The sequence below is a fragment of the Channa argus genome, chromosome 11 (assembly GCF_033026475.1).
Source record: "Channa argus isolate prfri chromosome 11, Channa argus male v1.0, whole genome shotgun sequence".
Lineage (NCBI taxonomy): Eukaryota > Metazoa > Chordata > Actinopteri > Anabantiformes > Channidae > Channa > Channa argus.
This window is the reverse complement of record NC_090207.1, coordinates 2,612,919-2,638,075: the sequence shown is the minus strand read 5'-3', so window position 1 is coordinate 2,638,075 and position 25,157 is coordinate 2,612,919. Positions and strand designations below refer to the sequence as shown.

General features: G+C 39.2%; 1 protein-coding gene across 3 annotated transcripts in view; it reads left to right on the top strand.

Moving 5' to 3' along the window:
* fras1 (Fraser extracellular matrix complex subunit 1) overlaps positions 1 to 25,157 on the top strand; it is a 219,048-nt gene that overhangs the window by 58,288 nt on the left and 135,603 nt on the right. For all 3 annotated transcript variants that reach the window (XM_067521433.1, XM_067521432.1, XM_067521430.1), the window contains exons 3-10: positions 7,294 to 7,401; positions 10,813 to 10,905; positions 13,750 to 13,909; positions 16,175 to 16,308; positions 17,114 to 17,197; positions 20,686 to 20,787; positions 21,776 to 21,967; positions 24,879 to 24,968. In XM_067521433.1, coding sequence (XP_067377534.1) covers positions 7,294 to 7,401; positions 10,813 to 10,905; positions 13,750 to 13,909; positions 16,175 to 16,308; positions 17,114 to 17,197; positions 20,686 to 20,787; positions 21,776 to 21,967; positions 24,879 to 24,968 — 963 coding nt within the window. The remainder of the gene's footprint in view (positions 1 to 7,293; positions 7,402 to 10,812; positions 10,906 to 13,749; positions 13,910 to 16,174; positions 16,309 to 17,113; positions 17,198 to 20,685; positions 20,788 to 21,775; positions 21,968 to 24,878; positions 24,969 to 25,157) is intronic.

The window sequence follows — 25,157 nt, the reverse complement described above, 5'->3', positions numbered from 1 at the left end:
TTATCCAGGGAGAACCGGCTCGAGGACCCATGTTGTTTTTCTTCTTCATGCTGCTTGATTTTCATTCAGGGAGACGCGCTCCTCACTGGGAGCCTCCCAGTGTGGCTGCTGAACAAACTAAAGGGGGTTAAAGCTGCACGCCTCTCATCACTTAACTTTCCACTTAGCTGATAAGGACAAACATCCCCCTGTGCTCCATGTTACTGAGGAAGCAGATACCGTGAAACAATAAATCAAAGAAATGAACATTGTCAGCTAAAAGTTTGATTCCTATTTTATGCAAAAATGTCAAACTGCCGCTGGTATTAGAAGGATGTGCTGCTTCTTTGTCCCATCAGATCGTCAGCTAATTATCTTTAGGGTGTTGGACAAGCAGGACATCATCTGGGACTCTGGCTAATAAATAAACTGATGGAGAAAACAGTAAAAGCAGCCACCATTTTAGTGCAATATAATATAGTTATGCCTTTTGCTTTCGCTCAAACACCATAATAAGGGACAAAAATCCTCGTTTTTGTTAACATACAGTGCTGTTAAACCATGTTCAGCCCCCTCTTTTCAGTCTATCTCATATTAAACCGTTTCCGATCTTTAAATCAATGTGTTCAAACACGATGAGCAAGTTTCAAATGATAGTAATTGTGTTTCTCTTACACTTTTACAGCTCACAGACTGAGCTGAGCTTCTCCTTCAGGTCTCATGTTCCACATTAAGGCCACCATCCTTCATTTTGTGGAGTTTTCTGTTCGGTTTACACCAAATGTTACTTGACCCCTTGTTCTCCAAACTTTGGACTCATCGGTTCATGGGAAATTCTTCTAAAAGATTTGAGGTGAAAATTCTTAGTAGTTAACCTTAAAAAAAATAAATAAATCAAGTAAACTGGAATAGGATCTGTGTTTGTACTTATAAATGCTTATTATAAGTGTAGTACACTTATAATTTAGTTTACGTACACAGGGAAAAAGGTACTTTAGGTGTATTCATAAATCAGAATGAAGAACTTGGAAGTAATTCAAACAACAAAATCATTTTAAGTTGAATGTACTCTAAACTATGCTCCAAACAACAGGCTTAATTACATTGGGCAAACAAATGTGAAATTTTCTACATCTAAAACAAAATGTACTTCACTCTGTACCACATGAGCCTAAAATACCTGTTTACATGCAGCAGTGCACTTTTGAAAAATTTGAATCCTTCCCTTCGTCCTGAGCAAATGCCATCAGCGAATAAGTTAGGCAACACTGGAACTACCTCCAACTTGATGAAAACTAGTGTGAAGTGCATATTGTTCATAACCGAGTAAAGTTACATTAATGTTCTTTTGGTGTAGTTTTTGCCTCAGGAAAAGCTTTGTGAAGCGTTTCCACGCTGCTTTAGTTAGTTAGTGTGTTGGTGTTAAAACGCCTTTGCCCTTCAATAAACACAATCATCATTTCATATCGTGTATTTTGTGTTTGCTCAGATTGCTGTTTGTTTGAATATCTGGCAGGGTTTAGTATGAGGTACACACATGAAAAATATTGGAATAGCCAATTTTCGGAACAGCAGTGTAGATGCTTTAAATATGAAGTCTCAGTTATATAAAATATCAAGGTGTGTTTCTTGGCTCCGTTTTAAGTAACTGTTCTGGATTCTCTAGGATCTTGTGATGGGTTTTTCACTGTTAAGGACTCAGCTGCAGTGTAAACATGCTGTATTTGAAAGCACTGGTGTCATATTGTATGTGCTTGGAGTTGGAGACCAATGTTTGTTAATACATATTTTCTCAGTGTCCTGCATTGATTTATTACATATCATTTGATGGAGTTTAGCTGCTGTGTGTTTCTTTGGGGTCAAGCTTCATAAGTGCATTCTTTATTCATATTTCAGCTCTGTCTCTGCTTCAAACTTAGCCCCACAGGGCGAAACTCGGACTTAGCTCTGCCCTGCTTGACAGCCTGTGTTGCTCTGTGTGTGGAAGTTATGGATCTGTTTTTTTTTTTCTGTTTTTTTTCTCTCTATGAAATTGGAAACGTGCAGCCACGTTGGCTGAGCAGGTTCAGTCCTAAAATCAAATCTGAGGCAGATATCTTTCTCACGGGGGGAATGAAATAAGCCCTCAACTCCTCAGACATTTAATCAACAAATCCCAGGTATGGGTCCCTGTAGGAGACAGTCTCACAGGGAGGAGGGGGCAAATTGCCTCTACCACTCATGCTGCTGTCTGCTCTATGGCCCCCCTTGCTCTGACTTTTCAAAGCAGGAGAAGGGAGGTCAGGTACAGTAATAGCAGGTCCAGGTTTTGTGGGAAATCCTCCCGTCCCAAACCGTGGCTACTTTTAGAGGTCCGTGTTTACAGGGAACCCGGGGTCAATCCCATTCAGCGCCTGGTCTCAAAGAGGATGTGGATTTGAAATAGAGTGCAACCTCCACAATCCCCCTGGGACCTAGGATGAAATGGACTCACCCACGGAGCTGTGGGCGCTCAGTCCGCTCACACCCGGCGTCACAGTTAGCAGCTGTGCTAATTTTACACAGCTCTATTATGAAAGACTTAATGGAAAGAGCACAGAGCCATAACCGGAAACCTATTTCTGAGGGCCAGCCTCCCTGCACACAGGCTTATTATTAACCCCGTTGACCTCTTTACCCAATTTAGGTCAAAGCAGCCCAAATATTTCACATAGCCTTCTTTTATACCCAACAAATATACACATACAGGTCAATAATATCATCCGGCGCCATATAAATACAACACACACACACACACACACACACAGTCAGTGTAATTCAAGTATTTCAAGTAGTCAAATGACTTTTTCTTTATACTTAGCTGTATAGTTTTTAGTGCTTTGAAGTCTGGTGCTGGGGTTTTCCACGGTGCTTGATGTTTATTATGCCAGTTAGTCTTAATACGCTCAGTTGTGCAGCTCCTGTCTGTTTCTATATGGACAAAATGGACAGCAACACGTAAGATGCTAAGCAGCCACAAGCGTGGTAAAGATACATTGGACTGTTATTTGTAAAACTCATCATATGTCTCAGTAAAGCAGTGGTTTTCTTCTTACATCATTTACACTAAGTAGTTCACTCAACAGTGAGCAGTTATTTTTGGACATTAGCTGACTGTTGTCACGTTGCATCATCACTAACAGCTGTTTGAGTCGCGCAACGATAATTTTCTCATCTCTAAAACGGGGAGCATGCACTGCGCGATACTTTGAGTGCTCTATATATGAAATACATTTACACATTCAACATTCAGACACACAGAACACACTATATAGTGGGTAGGGGAGGATTTCAGACACAGCCCATTTCAGTCATTTAGAAGCTGGAAGATGATGGTATCTGAGGGTAAGATAAGGGTAAAGTGGTGAATGACAAAGTGAGTTGCTGTCCTCTAGCTTCTGATTGGCTGAACACACCTGATCCAGGTAATCAGCAGTGGGTAGAACAACATCCCATTACTCATTGGGGTGTATTTTTGCACTTTAATCAAAATCCTCCTACTTTCCAAGTAAGGCTGAGCCTCACTGAGCAGCCTGGAGATCTACTGTTCTGGTCTGATCCGAATAATTGTTCATTTATAAGTTTGCTTTGGACCTACGAGGGGGGAAGACGGGGAAGCCCCCTCATAGGACCATCATTTTGAGACAAATCTGATAAAGGAAGGATTGCCAGAACTTTGCAGAGCACTACTGACTAGTAATGAATTTGTTTGATATGATCCATGCTGAGATGTGAATGTTCACTGGTCATTTCCCAGTCGCTGTACAGGGAAAGTTTTAGGTTCAAACGTAGGTTCACAGAAAGGGGCCAGGTTTCTCTGTTTAAATGCAAATAGACACTAAGAGGGATCTCTGCTTCATGCTCACCATTACAAACTGGCCTCACGGCTTTTTTGCATTCTGAACACATTATCCTGAGAGGGAGTCCACTTTCCTCTAATGATGTGAATGTGCAGAGGGCTGAAACTCAGAGTACCTCTCACTAAATCGTAACTGAATCGCTTTGTCTGGTTGTAGAACGTTGGGCTTAGAACGTTTACCAACAGTGAAGACACAGAAGCAGAGCAAAGGCGCCCGAGTGCCTCTTCAGATGTACTGTAATTCAGTGGACCCTCTAATTTGACGAGCTTTAGGTTTTCTGCAGGCTGTGCCCGCATTTTCCTTACTTCTGAAGGTCTTTCTGAGGTGGAACATGATGGTCTGTGCAGAGATTGCCCATGACACATTTGCCCTTAGATAAAACTCATTACACATCTGGCAACAGCTGTGCACAGAAGTACATCCCCAAGCTCGCAATAAAACACACATGCACACTCAACCACACTACTGGGAACATATCGGCTCTGATGCTCACTCCAGGAGTGTCATTCCCCTCAGCTGGCTGCTTCCCCCTAATTAAAGTTTCATTTTGTGGTGTTCTCCTCCTCGTCTGTACCTTTTTGTTTGACCTTTAGCTGCTCCCGCAGTCACTGCATGACTTTCTTAATCACTTTCAATGAAGAGGGCCTGATTTTTCAGAGAAATGTGAAGCAATAGTCTGGTGTTAACTATAAGATAATTACAGCTAATAACATTTTTATCTTTGTCATTTAAGCAACTTAAGGAACCAGTCGTCCATATTGACAACAGCTATTTCAGAGAGTAAAATTATTAGCCAGTATGTAAAACCTCCTGACTTCACCGATTTTCAACTTGAAAACCTCAAAAAATTCGATGATGAATTGATGATATCATCAACAGTTGACTTTTAAGCTGAGGGATATTTTAATGGCAGGCAGAGGGAGGCTTGATGCCGTCATATACTGTACTCCCCAAACTAGGACCAAAGATGCAAGTTGAAAATTGGTGAAGTGGCCCCTCGACAGAAACATTGGCAGTTTCAGCTTCGCATGCTTTCCATAGTTGAGATGCACACAGTTTCTCTGCATAATGACAGATTGTTGCTGCTGACACCTCCAACTGATTTACTCTGAGTTTGAAATCCAAAAAGACTGTTTGATAATTTTAATGCACGCTGGTTTCCAACCTGTCGGATTTTCTAACTTACATTTGAAAAAATTGTGATAGTTTGAGTCCCAGACACTGGACCCTTTGTTGATGTCATGACCTGTCTCAGCTCTGGTTTCCTCTCTTTACAGTATATTATCTACTGTCCATAAAAGACCTTATTAGCCCCAGAAAATAACCTTAGATAAGAGAAAAGTGCTCTGGTTATTTATAGAAATAGGACCCAAAGCCGCAAACTCTACTTTTACATGTGTATGATTTCTCAGTACAATCAGAAAGGTGATGATTCTGTTTGTTATTAAGGTCAAAGTGGGCAGTGGGGTCGTACTGTAGTGCATTATAAGAAGAGGTGGTTCAAACGTTTTGGCCACCATATTTTAAATGAATATGGTGGGAAATTCTAACATTGTAAAAGTAAAATTCATGGCAGAGCTGTACAGGGTGTTTGTCTGATGGTTTATTAGTGCAATCAGTCACATACTGCAAGTTTCCCTCGTCATTGTCTGGTGCTGCATGAAACAGCAGCATGTGCCTAACACAGTGGTCCTAGGGAGAAAACTTGCATTTGGATAAAAACTACCCTATTTAACCTCTAAGACCCTGATTTGAATGAACGTATTTAGGTTCTAGTGTAATTGTGTTTACTGAAAATACATTGTTACACTTTTACTATTCAAGATTCTAAAACAAACTGTGCAAATGAAATGGACAAAATGCAATTATGCCAGTGGCGGGGATCTTTAAATCTGGATGGCTGAAAAGAAGACAGAGTTCCTTTTTGTGATCATACTTTACCAACTCTGAGATATTATGGCGTTGTACAGCCCCCCCCCAACCCCCCTCCGTACACAGACACAATAATCCTGCTGAAAAATGGCACAGCTGTGTTGCTTTATACTCTCAGTAATCTCGGTGTCCCCAGTATGGATTTTCGGTGGCGATGGTGGTTTTTTGTCAGAAATGTTTCTTTTGCACACAGGCATTTGAAGGTGGTTTGGGTTTGTAGTGAAACTTGGGTAATGAGCATTGGATTTGTGCTTTCTACTGTCAAATTGCTGTTTGTACCCATTAGCATAGTGGCTTTCAGGATTTAATTGTTTTTCCTTTTTTTCTTTTTGTGCATGCAACGAATGGGAAAGTGACAGGACACCTGACGAAAGATCCAGGCACAAAGATAAATGCAAAATAAAGAGTAATGCCTACTTGTGCGTACTGTCTTTTATCCCACTGTGGCACCAATAAATGGGACTGTAATGGATTTTGTTAAGCTTCCTGCCCGTTAAGATGTCTGCTTTACTTACCGTCACAAATAGAGCAAAGCCTCCCCATGTGACTATCCCCTCCCGCCATGCAGTGTCCACTCTCACAGCCGCACTAGATATTCCTGCCATGAGAGCAATATTAATCATCCAGCTAAATTGGATGTATGGACTGTAAGATGATATATCTGAGCATATGCAGGCACCGAGTTATTGATTTCTATTTGGCTTTAAGCTAGCTATAAGCCATTGTCAGCTAGACGTTATGAGGTATTGACAAAAACCCGGCATGCTAAAGGAAGCAGTGAAGCGACCTCAAGCCTTTCTGCCTATTTTGCCCTGGCACATTGTCTAGTTGGCTGTAGAGCTCAAGGCTTTAAATCAACCCAGAAGTCGTTTTAGTCCACCTGCAGCAGAAAGTGCAGATGTGCAGGATGATAAGAGTTCAAAGTGTGAAATGGTTTTCTTATGGTGGTGCTCGTAATTTGCACACTAGAGCTGTAAAACCTTATGCAGCTATTAGGGGACTGTGGTTAAAACTCCTGCAACGGATAAGATTTAAACTCATCATTTATTTTTTTGTCTGTAATGCATTGTAGCTGCATGCTGAACCGTGGTTATGATTGGACTTTGACACCTTGCGTATTCAATTCAGATGGCTGTGATAATGCGTCAGAATAGGCAAGAAATTTAGCCTGCACTCAAGTCACCATTTAAATGAGGCAATATTTGTTTTCCAAGCAGTTCATGTTGAAAGTAGTTAAGAGAGCCTGGTGTCACAGCCAGGACGGGCAGTAAAATGCAGTCTTTGAGTATCCGTCACATTAATATGCACAAAGCACAGCATTAGTAGGTAGTAGGTTTGCTGTCATTTGCCACAGCTGTCAACATAAAGATGACATGTGGGTTTGTTAGGGTCTGATAATGGAGCATAGGATAGTGATTTAGTTTATGTGCAGTGATTAATCAAGTTGGTTTGCCCTCAGTAAAGTGTCGTGCCATTTTGTGTGTGTGTGTTTGTATGTTCACAGAATAACACATCATGGAGGCCACAGCTTTGTCAGGAGTGCACCTGCTACGACGATGTGCCCATCTGCAGACCCCTCCACTGCCCCAACCCACAGTGTGACTTCCAGAGGGTAAGACGTTTTAAAAGAGGCCTTAAAGATACCGTTGGGTGCAAATGTTTGCATCCCCTTATTTAGAAATGTGAAAGAAAAAGAGAATTTTTAAGATCAATATACTATTAAAAGCTACCGCACACGTTCCTTCATCAGATCTTAATTAAGGTTGAACATTGTTGTTACTTATGATGATGAACGAACATTTGTTCGAGCTCAATGTGCCTAATAATGTGAATAAATAAATAAAAATTAGTTTGCATCCTCTTTTTCACTGAAATAGTGGGATGCAAAAGTTTGCACCCCCCTTAATAAATGTATTTAAAAATAAATAGTTTGAATAAATAATTTCTGATGAAAGAACAATTGAACTAGCTGACTATGTTGATCCAAAACATTATTTGTTTGACAATTTGTGACGTTTCAAAAAAAGAAGACGCAAACTTTTGCACCCAATTGTGCTTCATGATTTTATGGTAGATGTCATATTCCAGACAGGACGTTGCAGTTCGTAATAACATGTTGATATGTGAGTTAATGACACCAGGAATGTAAAGAACAGACGCGTTCACATAACGCTTCACACCACCTGTTCTGTGTTAACACCACGGTTTGATTTTCTACTGTAACTGAACGTGCCGCACGCACGTGAGCGAGCTTTACTTCCGCTTTTCGTCGCAGCGCGGCGCTACACCTGGGAAGGCGACGTCACACGGCGTCGTCGCTTCGCGCGTGCGGTGTGAGGTTATTTTAAAGTTGTTGCAAAGTGAAGTTATTGGCATTCTTATACTTTAAATAAAAAAAGTAGTTCAGTAGAGGAGCTGTTTCTGGCAGGTCAGCTAACGTTAGCTAAAGTTAACGTCTCCAAAAAGTACAAAAAAATACAAATTAATTTTTCGTGTTCTCAGTTATGTAACCGCGGCATCCAGGACTTTGAAAGGTAAGATGACAGGAAGCCAATGATCTTATTGACATTTTTATAACTTAACTAAAGTTTGCTAATTTATCTATTTCATATGTTAGCAGGTAACTGGCTTGTTAATAGTCTTATTAGAGCTTTTTCACTTTAGCCCTTAATTATAGTTGGGTTAATTTAGCCAAACGAAGAGTTTCTGACATATTTAGATATGTATTGTTTATTATATAACACCTTTTTAAACCAACATAACTGTCTGTTACTTAGCTAACTAGCTTGTGAACTGCAGTTAATGCCGTGCATGCAACTCACTAGCTAATCAAGCTAGAAAATAAGTTACATCGTTACGTCATTCATTGCTTTGCTCGCTTGCATTAGTGGGTTAGGGGAAGGTTGTTAATGGGGAAAGTTAAGGACTTATATTAGTGGGAGCAGGTGCAGGATTCACTGTTAAAGTTTAGGAAATGCTGTTGTTGTTTTTTCAAATCGATTTGTTGCCCTTCTGTTAAAGCACTAAGTTTCTTTCGACAATATCATGTTGGATATAGTGTATAGTTGTGTAAGTGTCAGCACTGGTGACTAAAAGTGCTTCTCTGTACAGTTTTCTCTATGTATCTAATAATAACGTTCTGCATCTGTGTTTCTCTTTTCTGTGCATGTCTTTGTTAAGTGTTAAGAAACACATCAATATTGACTTAATTTACTCAATATCAGTTTTCCTATATTGACTTAATATCATCATTCTTTACCAAACTATACGGAAGGGTTTTCTTTTAAAGAAAGAGAGAGAGATTTGAAAGTAGTTTCTAAAAACTAAAGTTGAACTTAACACAACACCAACTGCATAAGCTTCTCTGCAGAGTTAGTATTTCATTTTTTTTGTCAAAGAAAGTGAAATCTAAGATTTAATATGTTTGGGGTCTCTGTTTTAGGATAATTCCACTCTGCTAGCCATAAATCCAACGTCAGTTAAAAAGTTGTCACCGTGCTCACCAAACTGTTTGCTCCCACCAATTTAAAAAGCTCTTAAAACATGACTTCCTCTTATGTGTAGTGTGATTAAACCAATGTATCATCTGCTATTTTATCGGGTAATTGTTTATTCTATCAAACATCCGAAAACACAGCTTTGCCTAGTCATTTGTAGCCTTACACAACCTTTAAAGATTTTGCTCTTCTTCGAAGAGAGTTGCTGGCTTTACTTTACAAATATGCAACTATTTTGGTCGTAATAAAGACTTACATAACTCATAAGTCTAAATATCATAGAGGTGACAGGTATTGTGAAATTGTCCCCTGTTCAAAACCAAAAATGTTAGGAGCAAAAATAAAATTTGTGTCTATAATGAAATTAGATCAAAAACTGTAAAGTTATTAAGTGTAATTTATGCAAAGTATATATCTTACACCAGTTTGATCTTGATTGAAGACATATAAAAACCAAGGAGAATCTTTATTTCCATGCACAAGCGACTGATGGGAGAAGTTACGTCTTATAGCAAACCAGTAGTAAATGAACTCCGCTCATCCTGATCAATCTCTCTTCATTTGCAGCAACAAAATCTCACATTGGATGCAAACCCTCTGCTGCAGCCATATTTTGGGATTAAATTTGAGGTTGTAGACAAAAAAAGCTGGAGGGACTGAATCAAATAACATGTGAAGAGTTCAGGGGACGAGATGTAGGAGCTTATGAAAACATGTAGTCATTTAGCGTGTTAGGGTTTAATTTATTAGCACAAAGTGGCTGTTGTGATAGATACAGTTTCCAGATGCTGTCAAAATTAAGCTGTTGGGCTTGTTTCTTTCTGCTGAAAGTAATATACCTTGTTTATGTGTTGTTTATTCATGGCGAGTCACTACCTGCTGCACAACCTACTTTCCATCGGTTTTAGTCCCCATTCTTGTAATTTATACCTTTAATTGCTATTCTTCTGCCTCTTCACATGTAATTTGTCTTGTGCTGCTGATTCATTGTGCGTCTATTTTTTATGTCAGTTTTATTTTTTTTCCCTTTCCAACTGACACTAGACATTCTCTGGAGCCCGTAAGGGTTGTTTTCTCCCACCTCGCACAAATTGTATTTTTCCATCCCCGTCTTTTTACATTCCATGTCGTTTATATTCACAAATAAAGATGCATAAACTTACCAGCTCTGCATCTCCTCCTTGCTGTTTAGCCGTTCAATTCCATCCATACACAAGACTCTATTAGAGCATGTTACAGGGTGAATTTATATTGTAATGTGCATTGTAATACTTTCACAATTTGCATTCTACACACTGTGCATAGCCGACAGTGTTTATATATTCATTATTGTTCTCATTGTGTTGTTTGTGTTATGTTGCTAATTTCCATGAAAGTGGACACGATGTGATTAACAGTTTTTGTATTCTTACTGGATAAAGACACTCACATCTGTTGGCCCTTTCTGCCTCTGGGGGTATTTTGACATTGCAGGGTGTTTATATTGTTAATATATTAATCTTTGTGTGTCTGTGTGTTTTCAACAGGGTGAGCGTTTGAGGATCCCTGCCAACAAGTGCTGTCCAGAGTGTGTCTCTTCATCCCATGGCTCCTGCCATTATGAAGGGGATGTTTATGGAGTAAGTCAGCATTACACTTTCAACCTGACAGTGCTGCTGTGCAAAAGGCAAAAAAGGAAAACAGTAAATTGTTTTCCTATTTAGATGCGTAAGACCCCTACAGGCTTGAACAGATTCCTGACCTACCCCCACCTGTGGGATAAACTTGAGCACTAACCCTAGCCAGGCCTTATCACCCCCCTATTACGGTTGGACCCCACTAATGCTCATGAGCAAATCTCTGCAGCTAAAGTAGGTTCCAAAAAAGGATATAAACCCTGAGAGTAGATCTGTTTGAAAAATCTCAATCTCCCACAGCACAGGGACAGCCCTGGTCAGGGTCACCATTGACCTCCTAATGGCTGCTGACCAGGGCTTCTCATCACTTCTCATTCTTCTGGATCTTACTGCCGCATTTGATACAGCTGAACACAAAATTCTCCTTTATCGTCTGGAGCATAATGCTGGATTTTCTAGCACTTCTCTGGGGTGATTTGGGTCCCATCTCACAAATAGAGTATGTGGCCCTGGGAGATGCCAAATCTTAGTCACATTCGGTCATCTGTTGGGTGCCACAGGGGTCTGTTCTTGGGCCAACCCTTTTCAACATCTATATGCTCCCACTGGGCCACATCATTGGCAGGCATGGAGTCTCCTTCCACCGCTATGCTGATGATATTCAGCTCTACGTGAGATTGAGCCCGACCTCCCCGACAACTCTCACTTGCTGCCTGGAGGACATTGAGGCGAGGATGGTAGAGAACCTTCTTCAGCTGAACAGCACCAAAACCGAAGCCCTTCTAATTGGTACCACCCACCAGCTTTATTCCTCCCCCATTAATTGTATTTCCTTTTCTGGCCACACCATTACCCTCTCCAACTCTGTTAACGACCTGGGGGTCAAGTTTGACCCCCACCTGTCATTCAAACTCTGTCTACTTACCCACCAGAGCATCCATGGAAATGCCCCACAATATCTTAAAGATCTCCTCACATCACTACCTATCTACAAGAAGACACCTTCATTCCACCAACACGTAGCGCCTCTACCCCTCCAGAACCAAACTTCACACCATGGGTGATCGAGCTTTCTCAGCAGCTGCTCCAAGGTTCTGGAACGCTCTGCCTGAGAACCTGAGGGCACCACAGACTGTGGACTGTTTCAAAAAACGCTTAAAGACGTTTCTGTTCAGAAAAGCATTTTAAAGTGACCATTAAGTTTTTTATGCTGAGTTATTTTATGTTTTACTCTTGCTTTTAATCTACTTGTGTAGCACTTTGAGATTTGGCAACAAACGTAAAGTGCTTTATAATTAAAATTAATTATTCTTATTAGTAAATGCTTTTACAGCTGCAGATAAACAGTTTTGGTATTATGGTGTTTTTCTTCTGTATTCGTGGTTGTGAAATATTGTAAGTTCAAATTATTCTGAAAATAAGTCATGTCGAAGTGGCTGTGAGACTCACAAACACATTTGAATCTGTTTAAAAACCATTTGTTAGATGTTTCCCTGGCTGAACCACTGGATTCAGAGACCCACCCCCTCTCAGTAAAGCAGCAATCACTGTCTTGTTCATCCTCCATTGAGGGGCCTCCAGCTTAATGAGTTGGATTTTTGGCAGCCATTTTGGTCAATACACAGAATCAAGCTAATAAAAGGATTTTTCTTGGCCAAGGTTTAGAGGTTCCATTGGTGTTGCTTTCCCTGTGAAATGGCACTTGAAGTGGTACTTTACACCGATCGGAACAAACGTTAGAAGAGGTTTTATTTATTGCGGTTTCACTAAAGGGCCATTGTGTTACGCTGCTGCTGCTCCTGTCCCAGGAAAAGCTGATGGTAGAATTAAGAATTTGTTCCTTTTACACATTTCAGTTCAGAAACAGTGGTGATTTTCTTGATGTGACTGTGAACCTGACATATTCTTATCATATTTGGTGCCCTTTTTAAAAAGTGCATTTTATTACTTTGACATTAAATCGTAGACTAGAATTGCTCCAGGGTGAGCACTCATGCACCAAACTTTTATTGTAGTATACTTTTGACAGATTAGTTTTTTCAGTGTTTATTGGTAAGCACATGGTTATATCCCCAAACCATAAAAGGTCTAATTGTTTGCCACAGAAGTCTTTCCCCAGTGAAAAAGCATTTAGACCAATGTGCCATTAAAACTCTAATGATACAGTTCATGCAGGGCAAAGAAGGTTTTAATGCAGGTTTCACAGCCTGACACCTCAGACAATGACTGAAGTCACATCCTCACCTCTGTCATTTTAACTGCAGGCTACACTGGCATGCTGATATCTCATTTAGACTAAAAGAACACTGAGCTGATCCACAAATGGATGCATAAGAGATATGTATCTAACTAAAATTAAAATTAATACCTTTGAAACGGTGGTGTTAAGTATGGATCCTAATCAAGCCAATTCTGTCAATCACCATGTACAAATATCTTCATGGTTTTATACCAGTAAAGCCTGAGGACATTATGAAGAGAAATCTAGGAAGCTTGCCAGCAAGCCTGCTTTTTGCCTGAAGCTGGTATTACAGCTGAGCCAACAGTTAAAATCCGCCTTTAACAGTAAGCTCTGCTGAAACAACTCATCAAACCAAAATTACACATCTGCACTTGAGCTTTCAAATGCTATGGTTCTCCCACACTGTGACTCCTTATCCACACTAACACACTGGACACCCTCTTATTTTTTTTAATGTGTGTTGTGCTTCCTCTCTCCTCCCGTGGCTTTGTTAACGTACCTTCTCTCAGCCCTTTTGTCACTCAGTCATTGTCTTTATAGAGCTGTCTCATCCTCATTCCACTCTTCTCTTTGTTTTACTGTGTGAAACTGTTTCTCTCCTACAGCATGATAGCCAATGGAGTCCCTCACCATGCTCAGTATGCATTTGCTCCAGGGGGAGTGTATCCTGCAACCCTCTCCCCTGCCCCCCTCTCAGCTGTCCTGCAGATCAGAGCCCTTTCACCCCAACTGGAGAGTGCTGCCCCAAGTGTGGCCACAATGGAGGTGAGAACTGCTTCATGATCACTTGCACATACAGTTTTTAAATGCACCTTCTTATAGTTATATTTATAGTTGCATTTTAAAGGCATAAACCCCACTATTGCAAATCCCCTTTGAGTGTACTGTTCATTGCACTGTGTACTGTCTGCACAGGTTTTCTTCCTCCAGGCATACTTGAATACTATGAAAGTATGTCATAACTCCAAGAATTCATCAGCTTAATTTCATTTTACTTGTTTGTTTGTTTTCTGTTTTTTTTTTGTTTTTGTTTTTGTTTTGGTAAATTAAGCTTTTATGTTATTGCGTTTTAATGCAGTTTGAGGTTAGGGACTGTTTTAATACAATCAAAGTACTTGTGTTAGTCTCAAACATGCAAACCTTGAGAGATGATGAGATGTTCAAAATCCACAGTAATCATAGTTAATAGTTGCTTATTTATTGTCATTCAGCAGCATTTGATTTTCTGACAACATAATTGTCATTGTCAACTATTTGCATTTTTATTTTTGCAAATAAAAGTGAAAAAACTGAATATTATACAAACGTTTTATGCTTGGCTGAGGTGGAAAAGTTGATGTTTTGAGAAAAGCAAAATGCATCAGTAAATACAGAAGTGCAATGAGAACAGACTTGGTGAATAAATCATGATGCACATGAAGGATGTAACTTACTGTACACATCGACTAAACTTTTGCCGAAGATATGAAAACATCTGATCTATGTGGAGCAATATGGAGACTGTAACATATTTACATATTAATCATAAATCAAATGAACATAAATATCATATTATCCTCAAGTTCACTCACTTTCTTGTTAGTTGCATTATTTAATTGCACTCTCTTCCTCTTCTGATATGATTTAATGACATCTGACGATGAGATGTGGGTGCTATTAGACAAAAATATGTGGAAACATGTATTACCATAAATCATATTTTCTTTTGATTTTCTAGAAATGTTGTATAGTGTGTGATTGCAGTGCTCTTGAGCTGCTAACTCTTAAGACTCAGATCCTCTTCAGCGCATGAACGCTCCTTGTTTGCGATGGAATAGTCATAGTTTGGAATTATAACTATGACCAAAACAAAAGCCTTAATGTTCATAGTCTTCTCCTTGAAATGGATGAAATGAAGAACAGTTTGCAACCAAAAAAAAAAAAAAAGAAGCTCATAAATACACAATGTAGTGCAAAATAGAGAAACACACATGCAAAAGCACCATGATATCGGTGTCTGCTTGCTGTGTGACTGTACTTACACATTCGCACAGGAAACCTGAGTCAAAGTGTGTTCGTGCTGGAGCTGCCACTTAAACTGCCACACTGCCACAGGTTGTCCTTACGTTGGCCTCGACTCTTTTTTCTAATCACTCGGGTGAAACTGTTGTGGCACTGGCGAAAATGTATTTTGCATCGATACCATGCCGCAAAACATCAAACGCTGTGGTCCGTATAATTATCACATCATTGGATTGTATGGGTCCTTTTTGTGTTTACATAAATTATTTTACCAAGATCATACGTGTAGTTTAACAGTCTTCCTTCTGTAATAGTTGCTTTACAAAACCATGCTGATTATTATATTCAACACTCAACGAAGCATCCATCTACAAAAACACAGCTCTAAATATGTAAATGCTCCAATTGCTATTCTGTCAGCTATGCTTGACTAAGAATGCTTTTTCTAATTGCTAAATGAGTGATGTTCTTCTAGGGCTGTGGTACAGTAATTAATTCCATGGTCAGGCATAATCTCAGCTTTTTGTAAAAATATGCCTCACTAATTAGAATATTAGAAATATCTTCTCATAGCTTTCTCATGTTGCAGATCTATTTTTGTTCATTTACAAATACATTTTATTTAGATTCATGATATTTTGAAGGTTTTATGAGTATGTATTATAGTTTCCTGAACCTCAGACATACAGCAAGGTCACACAAGACCTTTACATTTGTTTAGCATGTTGTCTTCTATCAGACAGAATGCAGACGTGACAAACCCAGACTCTTTGAGAGCACACACAGCAGCTGGAGCAGAGCAGAAAGGTTAATCTCAAGTCTAATGATGTCTTGGAGCTGCAATGATGCATCCCAGTAGTTAGAAGCTAATTAGTGGCTGCTTTTTTTGTGACCGACTGTAAATCATTGAGTGTGTGGGCAAACAAAATGGCACATTATCTGACACCTGTTTTCACAGTTTTCCCATTCTGTGTTTATCTGTGTGTGTGTGTGTGTGTGTGTGTGTGTGTGTGTGTGTGTGCCTATTAGAGTCTTGCATCTGGCAGGGGGTCATGTACAGGGATGGTGAGGAGTGGAACCCCAGCCTTTGTTCCAGATGTGCATGCAGCAATGGGGACATTCAGTGTTGGTTGGCAGAGTGTCAGCAAGTGGCCTGCCAACCGGTGAGTATCTGGAAATATAACACACGTTTACAGTGGCTCCGTTTCCACTTCTCTCAGTTCATTTTGCTCTAATTTAATAAACATAATGCAATGAATGAGGAAGGAAGGAGTAGACGCTGAAATAATCCACAATAACGGAGATTAACACAATCCATTTCTGGGGATTATCACACATTATATTGGTTTATGATATACTCAGGGTGCAAGTAATCTCAAGAGTAATAGTGCACACAATTTTAACTGTGCGCTGCATCTCCTATGAGTGCCTAAATATATATTTGGAGAATAGCATAATGTATTTGTGCAGGATCAGCTGGGCTCCCACAGGAGCATCACTGAGTAATTTGGGTTGTCATATCAAACTTATTTTTAAAGAGATCATTTAGAAGATGAGCTGTGCTGAGATGTGTCGGTCAAGTAATATCTGCACTGTGTGATATTTTGCTCCTTTTCTCTCACCCACACCTTAAATAAACCAGATGCTGTGTGTAAGTGTGAAGTTGTTATAATGTGTGTTTCGCAGCAGCACACTAGAAGATTTCCCAGTTCAGGCTTTGTGCTAAGCTAGATCGAACACCTATTTGGTGGCTGGAGCCACGGAGATGAAACTGATATTGATCTTATCTAGATTATTAGATGGTTTATGCCAAAATGTCACACTTTCTAAAAACAATGTTTCATCTAATACTCTTAAATGTAATTGTATAGTACACAATGCGTGTTGTTCCTCTCATATTATTATTGTATGTTATCTTGTGTTTTCTCTCTCTCACAGTTGGTCTAACTGTTTATTTTCTTCCCTCAGCATGAGAACTTGGTGATTCAGCCTGGCCAGTGCTGTCCTCAATGTGTGTCCAACCCCTGTTTGTCTGCTGGAAAACAGTACCAGGTGGGCAACCTGTGTATGAGTGCTTGTAATTGAACAGTGTGTGTATGTGTCTGTTGTTGCACAGCTTTGTGGGAAAATCCTCTGGCAGAGCCACTGTGTGTTCACAACTGGTGTGTGACCACAACTGGTTTTTGTGTGAGTTGGAGGCTAATGACAGCTCATCAATCTGCACTTAATGTTGTGATCTGGCAAATGTGAGATTATGTTTTGTGTGTCTAATAGAATACTTTTAATGGAAGTTCAACACATATGATACATGTGTGTTCATGAATGTACGTGTGTCTTTTCATTTAGCGATGAGACTAATCTAAGGTTACTTCTCCCATTTCCTGTGTCCTCTCCTCACCTCTCATCCCCTCTCTTCTTTTTCCATCTTCTGTCAATTTATCCTTTTCTCTAATCTTAGTCTGGATCACCTCCTCTGCCCTGTTCATGCTTTCTCCTGCTGTGTTTACAGTTTACACACATACACACACACACACACACACACACACACACACACACACACACACACACACACACACACACACACACATCCACTGCCCCACACATCTCTGTCTCACTGCCAAGTTTCTCCTTTGATCATAGACAATCATAGACATTCTGTCTAATGTGTGATTGTGTCTGCCAAGACACACACACGCCTATGCACTCAACTCATGCATGTTTGCATTGACATTGCTTCAGAAGTGTGTTTTCTTCTTCAGGGTGTCAGGAAGTGTCAGGGACACCTTGATTTATGATTTATTAAACAGAATAAATTATGTTCCCTTGCTTCTGCTCTCAAATACACAACTAAGTCCTTATAGACTACAGCATACTAGATACACACAGAACTGTGCTTGTGCACACATGCACAGTAGTGCACTGGATGTGAACACTAAATGAGCAGTTTGACGGACTGCATGTATTTGTGATTTACATAAATAAAATTGCATTTACAGATTGTTTGTCAGCATGATAAAAGATTCAGGCATATCAATAGTTTACACCCAGTGTTTAGGTAGGCGAACAATGTAAATCGCAGTTCTACAATATTTAGGATGCTGTGTCAAATGTTAGGACTGTAAATGGCAAGATCCACATCAGATGTTGAAACTTAGAGATTTGACTATTGACTTTTTAAAGCTGATGCCAGCCACATACGTCCAAAATGTTGGATCGGGGGCATATTTACCACTGTTGTACCAACTTTCCAGAAGTGTCAGTTTAGCACGCAGACTCTCTTACTACTGAGCCATGCTGTTGTAATACGTGCAGCACGTGGTTAAGCTTTGTGTTGCTGAAATAATCAAGACCTTTCTTGAGCAAGATTGGATGCTGGTTTAAAATATAAAATGAGCGCATTCTTTCAGAAAAATTTGAAGTTTGAAATAAATTTCTCAGTCAAACTTTAGTTGGCTTTTTTGAGCTTGATTTAAACCATTTAAACTAACAAGATTGATGAGATGTCAGTTTTAGTGCTTCATTTTGTAAATTTGTGCTTTTGATAAGAATGCGTTTTGTAGTGTGCAAGCTGTTGACTTTAATCTGTGGGATATTATTTTTTGGGAAAAAATAAAAATTACATCCTTTCTAAACGGTAGAATGGGCAGCAATAAAAATGATCTCTTGGGTTCAGAATTGTTTTTGTGCATTTTTGTAGCCGTAGTGGTGCTTCGAGGAGCTCATACTTTTTAATACGCTTTTTGAGGTCTGTGTGTGTTTGTAACCTTCTGATTTACAACCTCACTCATAGACATTTAGAAACACACTCTTGACACAGATAAAACAACATGAAAATAGATGAAATGGGATGTATATATTCATTTTGTGTGTGTGTGTTTGTTCCTCCATGTTCTGTGCTTGAACTGAATACTTTGGATTTAAATGTAGTGCTTTCAGCTAAAAGGAATTTCACCAGGATCTTGATGAAATGTTTAAACCGCACTGAAAAAGTTTTACTTACATTTTAACATAACAATAGTAAGAACCAAAAACCTCTAAACTATTATATCCAATTATATTATATCCATTTTAAGTGATTTCAGTGTTTCTGATGAATACAATCCAGAAGTTTATGTGTTCTCCAAATAATGAAAATAATAGGAAAAAAGCACATTTATCGTGGAATAATAGTGATATTCATCAGAAACAGAAATACTTAATAAAGTTGATAGCAAAAAAAAGAAATGCAAAAAAGTTCTTACTGTATCTGATACAGTAACGGCATCAAAAAGGTAAGTAGCACTATGTCCATTCTCAGCTTCCGTTGGTTTCACACTGGTTTTTACTCTTATGCTCACTTACACTTTGTGCATATACATACTGTGTCTGTGTGGAGTTGCATATGCACATAGTGATGTTGGCACATCAGGGCTAAAGGTGTTGAGATGGTTGTGTTCAATTTACACACTCAGTTATTTGTATATACGGGATGATTCTTGTTTTTACCTTTTCTGTTTAATTCTATTTAGATTTTATTTCTTTTATTCCAAAAGCCTAACCAGGGACAGAGGCTGCAAAAGAGCTCTTTGCTATATTCACAGCATCTGTTGCTTTGTTGTAACAATGTTTAGCTGTATTGTCCCTGGGAAAAAAAAAACAATTTAAAACAAAAAAAAAAAACAAGAAAAGAAAATTACTGATATTGTTATTCAGACTTTTTTTAGTTCAGTGTCTTTGTTTTCCGGATGAATGAAGCAATTTAAACTCTGGTTGAACCAAACGTGGGTTTCAATCTGCTCAACAGAGACCTGTGCTACAGTTCATTATAAACAACTCAAATTTGAACTCGCATGTATACTGAAGGACCTTTCTTACAGCTTAGTAATGTTGAAAGTGTTCTACAAAGGGCTTTACGGGGTCTTTGATCTCTTTGATAAATGGCTGTAATAAATGTTGTATCAGTGAAAAATGTCTTCTTTCTGGTGAAATAATGAAATAATTTGCATCCTGCAGGCTTCAGTCAGTATTTAATTGAGCAGTTTAAGATGAAAGAGGAAGGAAGTTGAATTTAATTTGACAAGCAAAAGAAATTGACCCCAAATTAAATTCCTTTATATATTTAAAGCTTGAAACACATGAGGCATGGGGCATCGTTAGTTTCATAAAGGAGTAAAACAGCATGTCTCTACTTCCCCTGTAGTACCAGTGTTTTTACTATCAAGGTCTGTTGTCAGTCTGCCATTGAGCCCAAATTGAGTCTGATTATTTGTTTGCGTCATAACTGGGTAAACCTCAATCCACCATGTTGTTCCTTAATTATTGCATTACTTTGGCCAAATGCCAAAGTTTTGAACTAAAGAGAACTTTGGTGACACCTGATCTTAATCAACAGCAAAGTTTGTTGGTGTATGCTTGTACGCCATTCACGATGCCATAATACCAGTTCCTATTCTTTATCCCCACATAGAACGGAAAGATCAAAGTGAGCTTTGAGCATGTGTGAGATTGTGTTTGTGCTATTTAGAGTTGGTCTAAATGTGTAGTTGTGTGTATTTTGGCAGCATGGGGAGCACTGGCAGAAGAACCCTTGCACCAAATGTGTGTGTGACCGGGGTCAGTCTAAATGCCACACACACACCTGTCCGACTGTCATCTGTGAAAAGGTGGGTGGTAGTTCTCTAGTTGTGTGTGTGTGTCTCTCTCTCTTTATCTCTCTCTTTCTTTCTCCCTTATCTCCCTTTTACTTTTCAGTTTTATACAGATTTTTCCTCACTTTCTGTACTGAAGTTCTAATGCACGGAGAGATGTTTAACCATGCAAGACCACCCACACAAGCACTAACACAGGCTGACATTTAATTGTTCATTGTAAGGAAGTCTCAGTTTGCAGCTTCTGTTCTGTCCTGGAAGTCTTGTTAGTGAAGCAAGAGAGGGCCATAAAACACAGACACACAGCACAAGACCTGTTAAAAGGAGCCTAAAATACCAGATAACACGGTTGTAGAGCAGCTATGTTGCAGTGATGGACCTAAGTGACACTTTAAGGTACATTTTGGGGTTCCTCCCTGAAATTTTGCTCTTTTACCCAAAGGTTACATACTTTTAAAAACTTCAGCTAAAACTCACGGCCGGCACAGCTGAGAAGGTTTTAACAGCCCATTTGCTACACAAATGATAGTCAAATCTAGTGCTGCAAAGCGAGGATCCCAAAGGAGGAAAAAAGCTGAGCTTAAAACTACCTAGTCTCTTCTGTGAATAATTCTCAGTCATCCACAAAATGGTGACATAATTTAGATTGACTTAGAACACACTGCCTGAACTTTCGTGGAGTTTTCCTTTTATAAAGAGAACTGTCTTCATGAGATACAGAGGATCTTAAATTCTCAGCTTTGGAAGAGTTACGTCTGCACTGTCAGTAAATCTACACCTCTCAGCACTTTCAAATCAAGTTGTCCCTTAGAACTGTCCCTTAATAATGCAACACACACTCTCTCCTCTTTCCAACTACTTATTCCTCCCTCTGCTGAAAACCCATACACAAAACAGTGTTTTCTTAAGCCCCTGGGATTTTCTTCTTTCTCTTATTTGTCTGAACTGAACATGAAGACCAAATGAACCTACTTACTGTAGTGTCTGTATTGTTTTCTTGCAGGGTCAGATCAAAGTGAAGCGGACTGGCCTGTGCTGTGATGAATGCGCTGCTGCCAAAGGAAGCTGCTTGTACGAGGGCACGGTGCGGTACCACGGAGACATGTGGAACAGCACAGGCTGCGAGTTTTGTACCTGCAACCGGGGCCAGGTTCTCTGTCAGAGGGCCGAGTGTGGTCGCGTTGAATGCCCAGAGGTGAGCCTTGAAGAAGTAGAAGTAAAACATTTCCTCATGGCAGAACTTTTCTCATAGACAGAAAAGGACTTTGTTTAGTTACATTTTAGTGGATAAGGAAGCGAATTACACTTTTTCTGTCTAAATGAACGTTGCTTAAGAAGCTAGAACAAAACAATGCAAGCATGCCTGACAGAAAAGTTTGCTGTTTGCCATAAAACAATGCAGTTTTATCCAGAAATGTAGTTTATCATATACATCCAAATAGATTACTTTGTAAAATGCCTCTTCAGATGGAGTAATTATAACCCATTATGCAAATTTTGTTTAGGCTGATGTTTAGTGAGATAGACTGAAGCTGTTTCAGTTAGGAGCAAATCAATTGAAGGTTGGTCAATTGGTTTAGAAACTCAACATGGTTAACGTACTGACACAGTGGAGAAAAAGATACTAGGTGCCTGAAGATGTGAATGGTTGTGAAGTGCAGAATGATTCTGATAATGTCAGTGTAGGACCTGTTGGGGAGGGAGCCCATGAAAACTGGTGGTGAATGTGGTGGAGGAAGGTTCCACTGATCATCGATCGCCGAGACTGAAATGAAGCCTGACAGCAGCAGGGAGAGGACCAGTTTCTAAGGGTTTGACAACAACAATATGATACATAGACAGGTCATTGCACAGATGGTTTGACTGAAAAATGTGCTTGGCCTCAGTCAGCTGAGGTCTTTTAGCCTTTACTAGGCGCTTTTCTTAACCCCAACCATTCAAATTTATACCTTAACCCCACAAAAAGGTTTGTCTTAAAGTCCATCCTATGTTGAGATTAATGGATTCTGACTTATTTCAACTATGTCATCTGTGTGTAACCAACTTCCCTTTCAGCTGAGTGCAGAACCCAGAGATAGTTTGTGTAATATATACAGTACGCACGAGTATAGTTTTCCTTATTGAAGCTTTAATATTACATAGCCTAAAACTCTAAAAAGCAACCGAAAAAAAAATAAAATAAAACTAAGTTGTCTCTGTTCACTCTCAGGATAAACAAGTACAAGCTAGATTTGTTATCAAATTTTCTAGCATGCCAGTTGGCTAAAATGTTTGGTGCCTTGATGATGGGGGGGAAAAAAAACTAAATAATAAAAAAACATTTTTTTGATTTTGTTACATTTTTAGTCTGGCTCCGTAAAAAGTCCATGACTTACAAAAAACAAGGTATAAGTACACCACTGAACAGTTTCACTCAATAGTCTGCAATATATACACTAATGAACAGTTAATGAATGTAACCTAGGGTTGTACTGGCTGTGAATTCTGTGCAGGTGTTCCAATGATCCTAGTTCTTAGTAAGTAACACAATTGTTGGTTTTTTCATGTTCATATAATAGGTTTTACTGTAAGCTGCCAAATTCCCTTAGGCTCCACCTGTTTATCCTTGTCTACCCTGGTTCTTAAAGTCTTGCCCCCAAAATTCAACATGTCAGCACATACAAATCCCATTTCCTGGCCTTCCATTGGGTCACTAAAAAGTTAATGGAAGATGTCACAGTTACTTTGTGTCCCGTTGGTGCCGCAGTGAAGCAGTTAGCAGTTCACAAGGTCCATTGTAACGGTCTTCATTGATATTTTGGAGGAATTTTTCGACTCCAGCTTAAATCAGCCTCAAATGAACACAACACAAGCATCACTAGCAGCCTTCAGGAGAAGACAAGCATGTGAGATTTGTCCAAGTAAGGAAACGGAACTCGGGAGATTTTCTGACCAAATAATGGAATAGTTTCGCATTGTTAGCCACTGTTCCCATCTTTAGATTTTTGCTGTATACAGTACAAACCACCATGGCACCACATTGGCTGATCACCTTATTCCATGTTTTTAATGTGGAAGAAAATGCAATAATGGGTTAATATCCCTTGCCATGACCAAATAAGCCTTCATTAATCATGCTGTAGGGTCGTAATTACAGCTGGTAAGTGTCATTAACCATAAGTACTATAATGGGTTTTGTCCAGAGCCTGAATTAAGCAAGGTCACTCTACGAAGACTAGAGCTGTGCTGTTTTTCTCTTGTGTGTTAGTGTGAAAAACAATTAGTATGAGGCTATGGCCTTAATGACGTGTGTGGGTCAATGGGCAGGGGAAGTCTTTGGCGTACAGGTCTAGTCAGAGGCAAAGGTACAATAAGGTGTTTTTATCAAAATAAAATTGCATTGTTGGCATGATAGTGCCATTGTAATGTCCAGTGCTTATAACTTTTTCACGGTTCACTTAAAATAAAAATACATGGGGGCAATGTTTATAACATGGATTTACAGGTTTAACAGATTGTTGGCTTTACCTTGCACACGTAAAGCATTTACCTGGAATTCATTCATAATTTGTCTTAATCAGTACAACAGAAGCTTAGCATCCTTCATTTTGTCTGTATTTGACTTGTCTTAGATAGTTACGTTATATACAGTAAGTCATTTTCCAGTTTTAATAACTTGTTTTCTACAATGTAGATGTTTTATTCATCATTCAGTCTTAACTGATCCATTTAAACCATGTAACCACTTCATACACATAACATTTAGGGCAGATGTACATGTTTACTGGGAAAAGGCATAAATGCAAAAATTGATTTGCTTGATTTGGTCTTTACAAATGTAAATGGGATTATTAAAAAGAGAATCAAGCTTTGGTCAATAATTACATTTTGGCTAAATGATTAACATTGAATATTATGCTTAAACAAAACCACAGTCTACATAAATAAATTGTTAGAGAAAACTGCATTTGCCGTTTTATTGGGCCTAATTTGAACCCAAATCCATTAACAGTTCGTCATTATAAAAATACTACGAAGAAATCTTGCACTCTTGTAATATTTAACACCTCCACAAATGAAAGGCAACCTCGAAAGTAACAGAGAATGTTTGTTTTTTTTATTTATAGGGCTCTGAGCTTGTTCACCTGCGAGGAAAGTGTTGTCTGGAGTGTTCCTCTGTGAAACCTTCCTGTTCATACAAGGAGAAATCCTACAAGGTACCTAGAACTATAGATGCAACTTTTTTTCTGTCTGTGCACATAAACATGAGAGGACAATTCCAAAATCAGGCAAGAAATCAAAACTGTGTGGGTGGGACAAAGATACCAAAGAGCTTCAGTAAACTATTCTCCAAAGAAACAAGAAAGTACGTTGCATAAAGCCTCACTGCAGAGGAGGCTGCTACA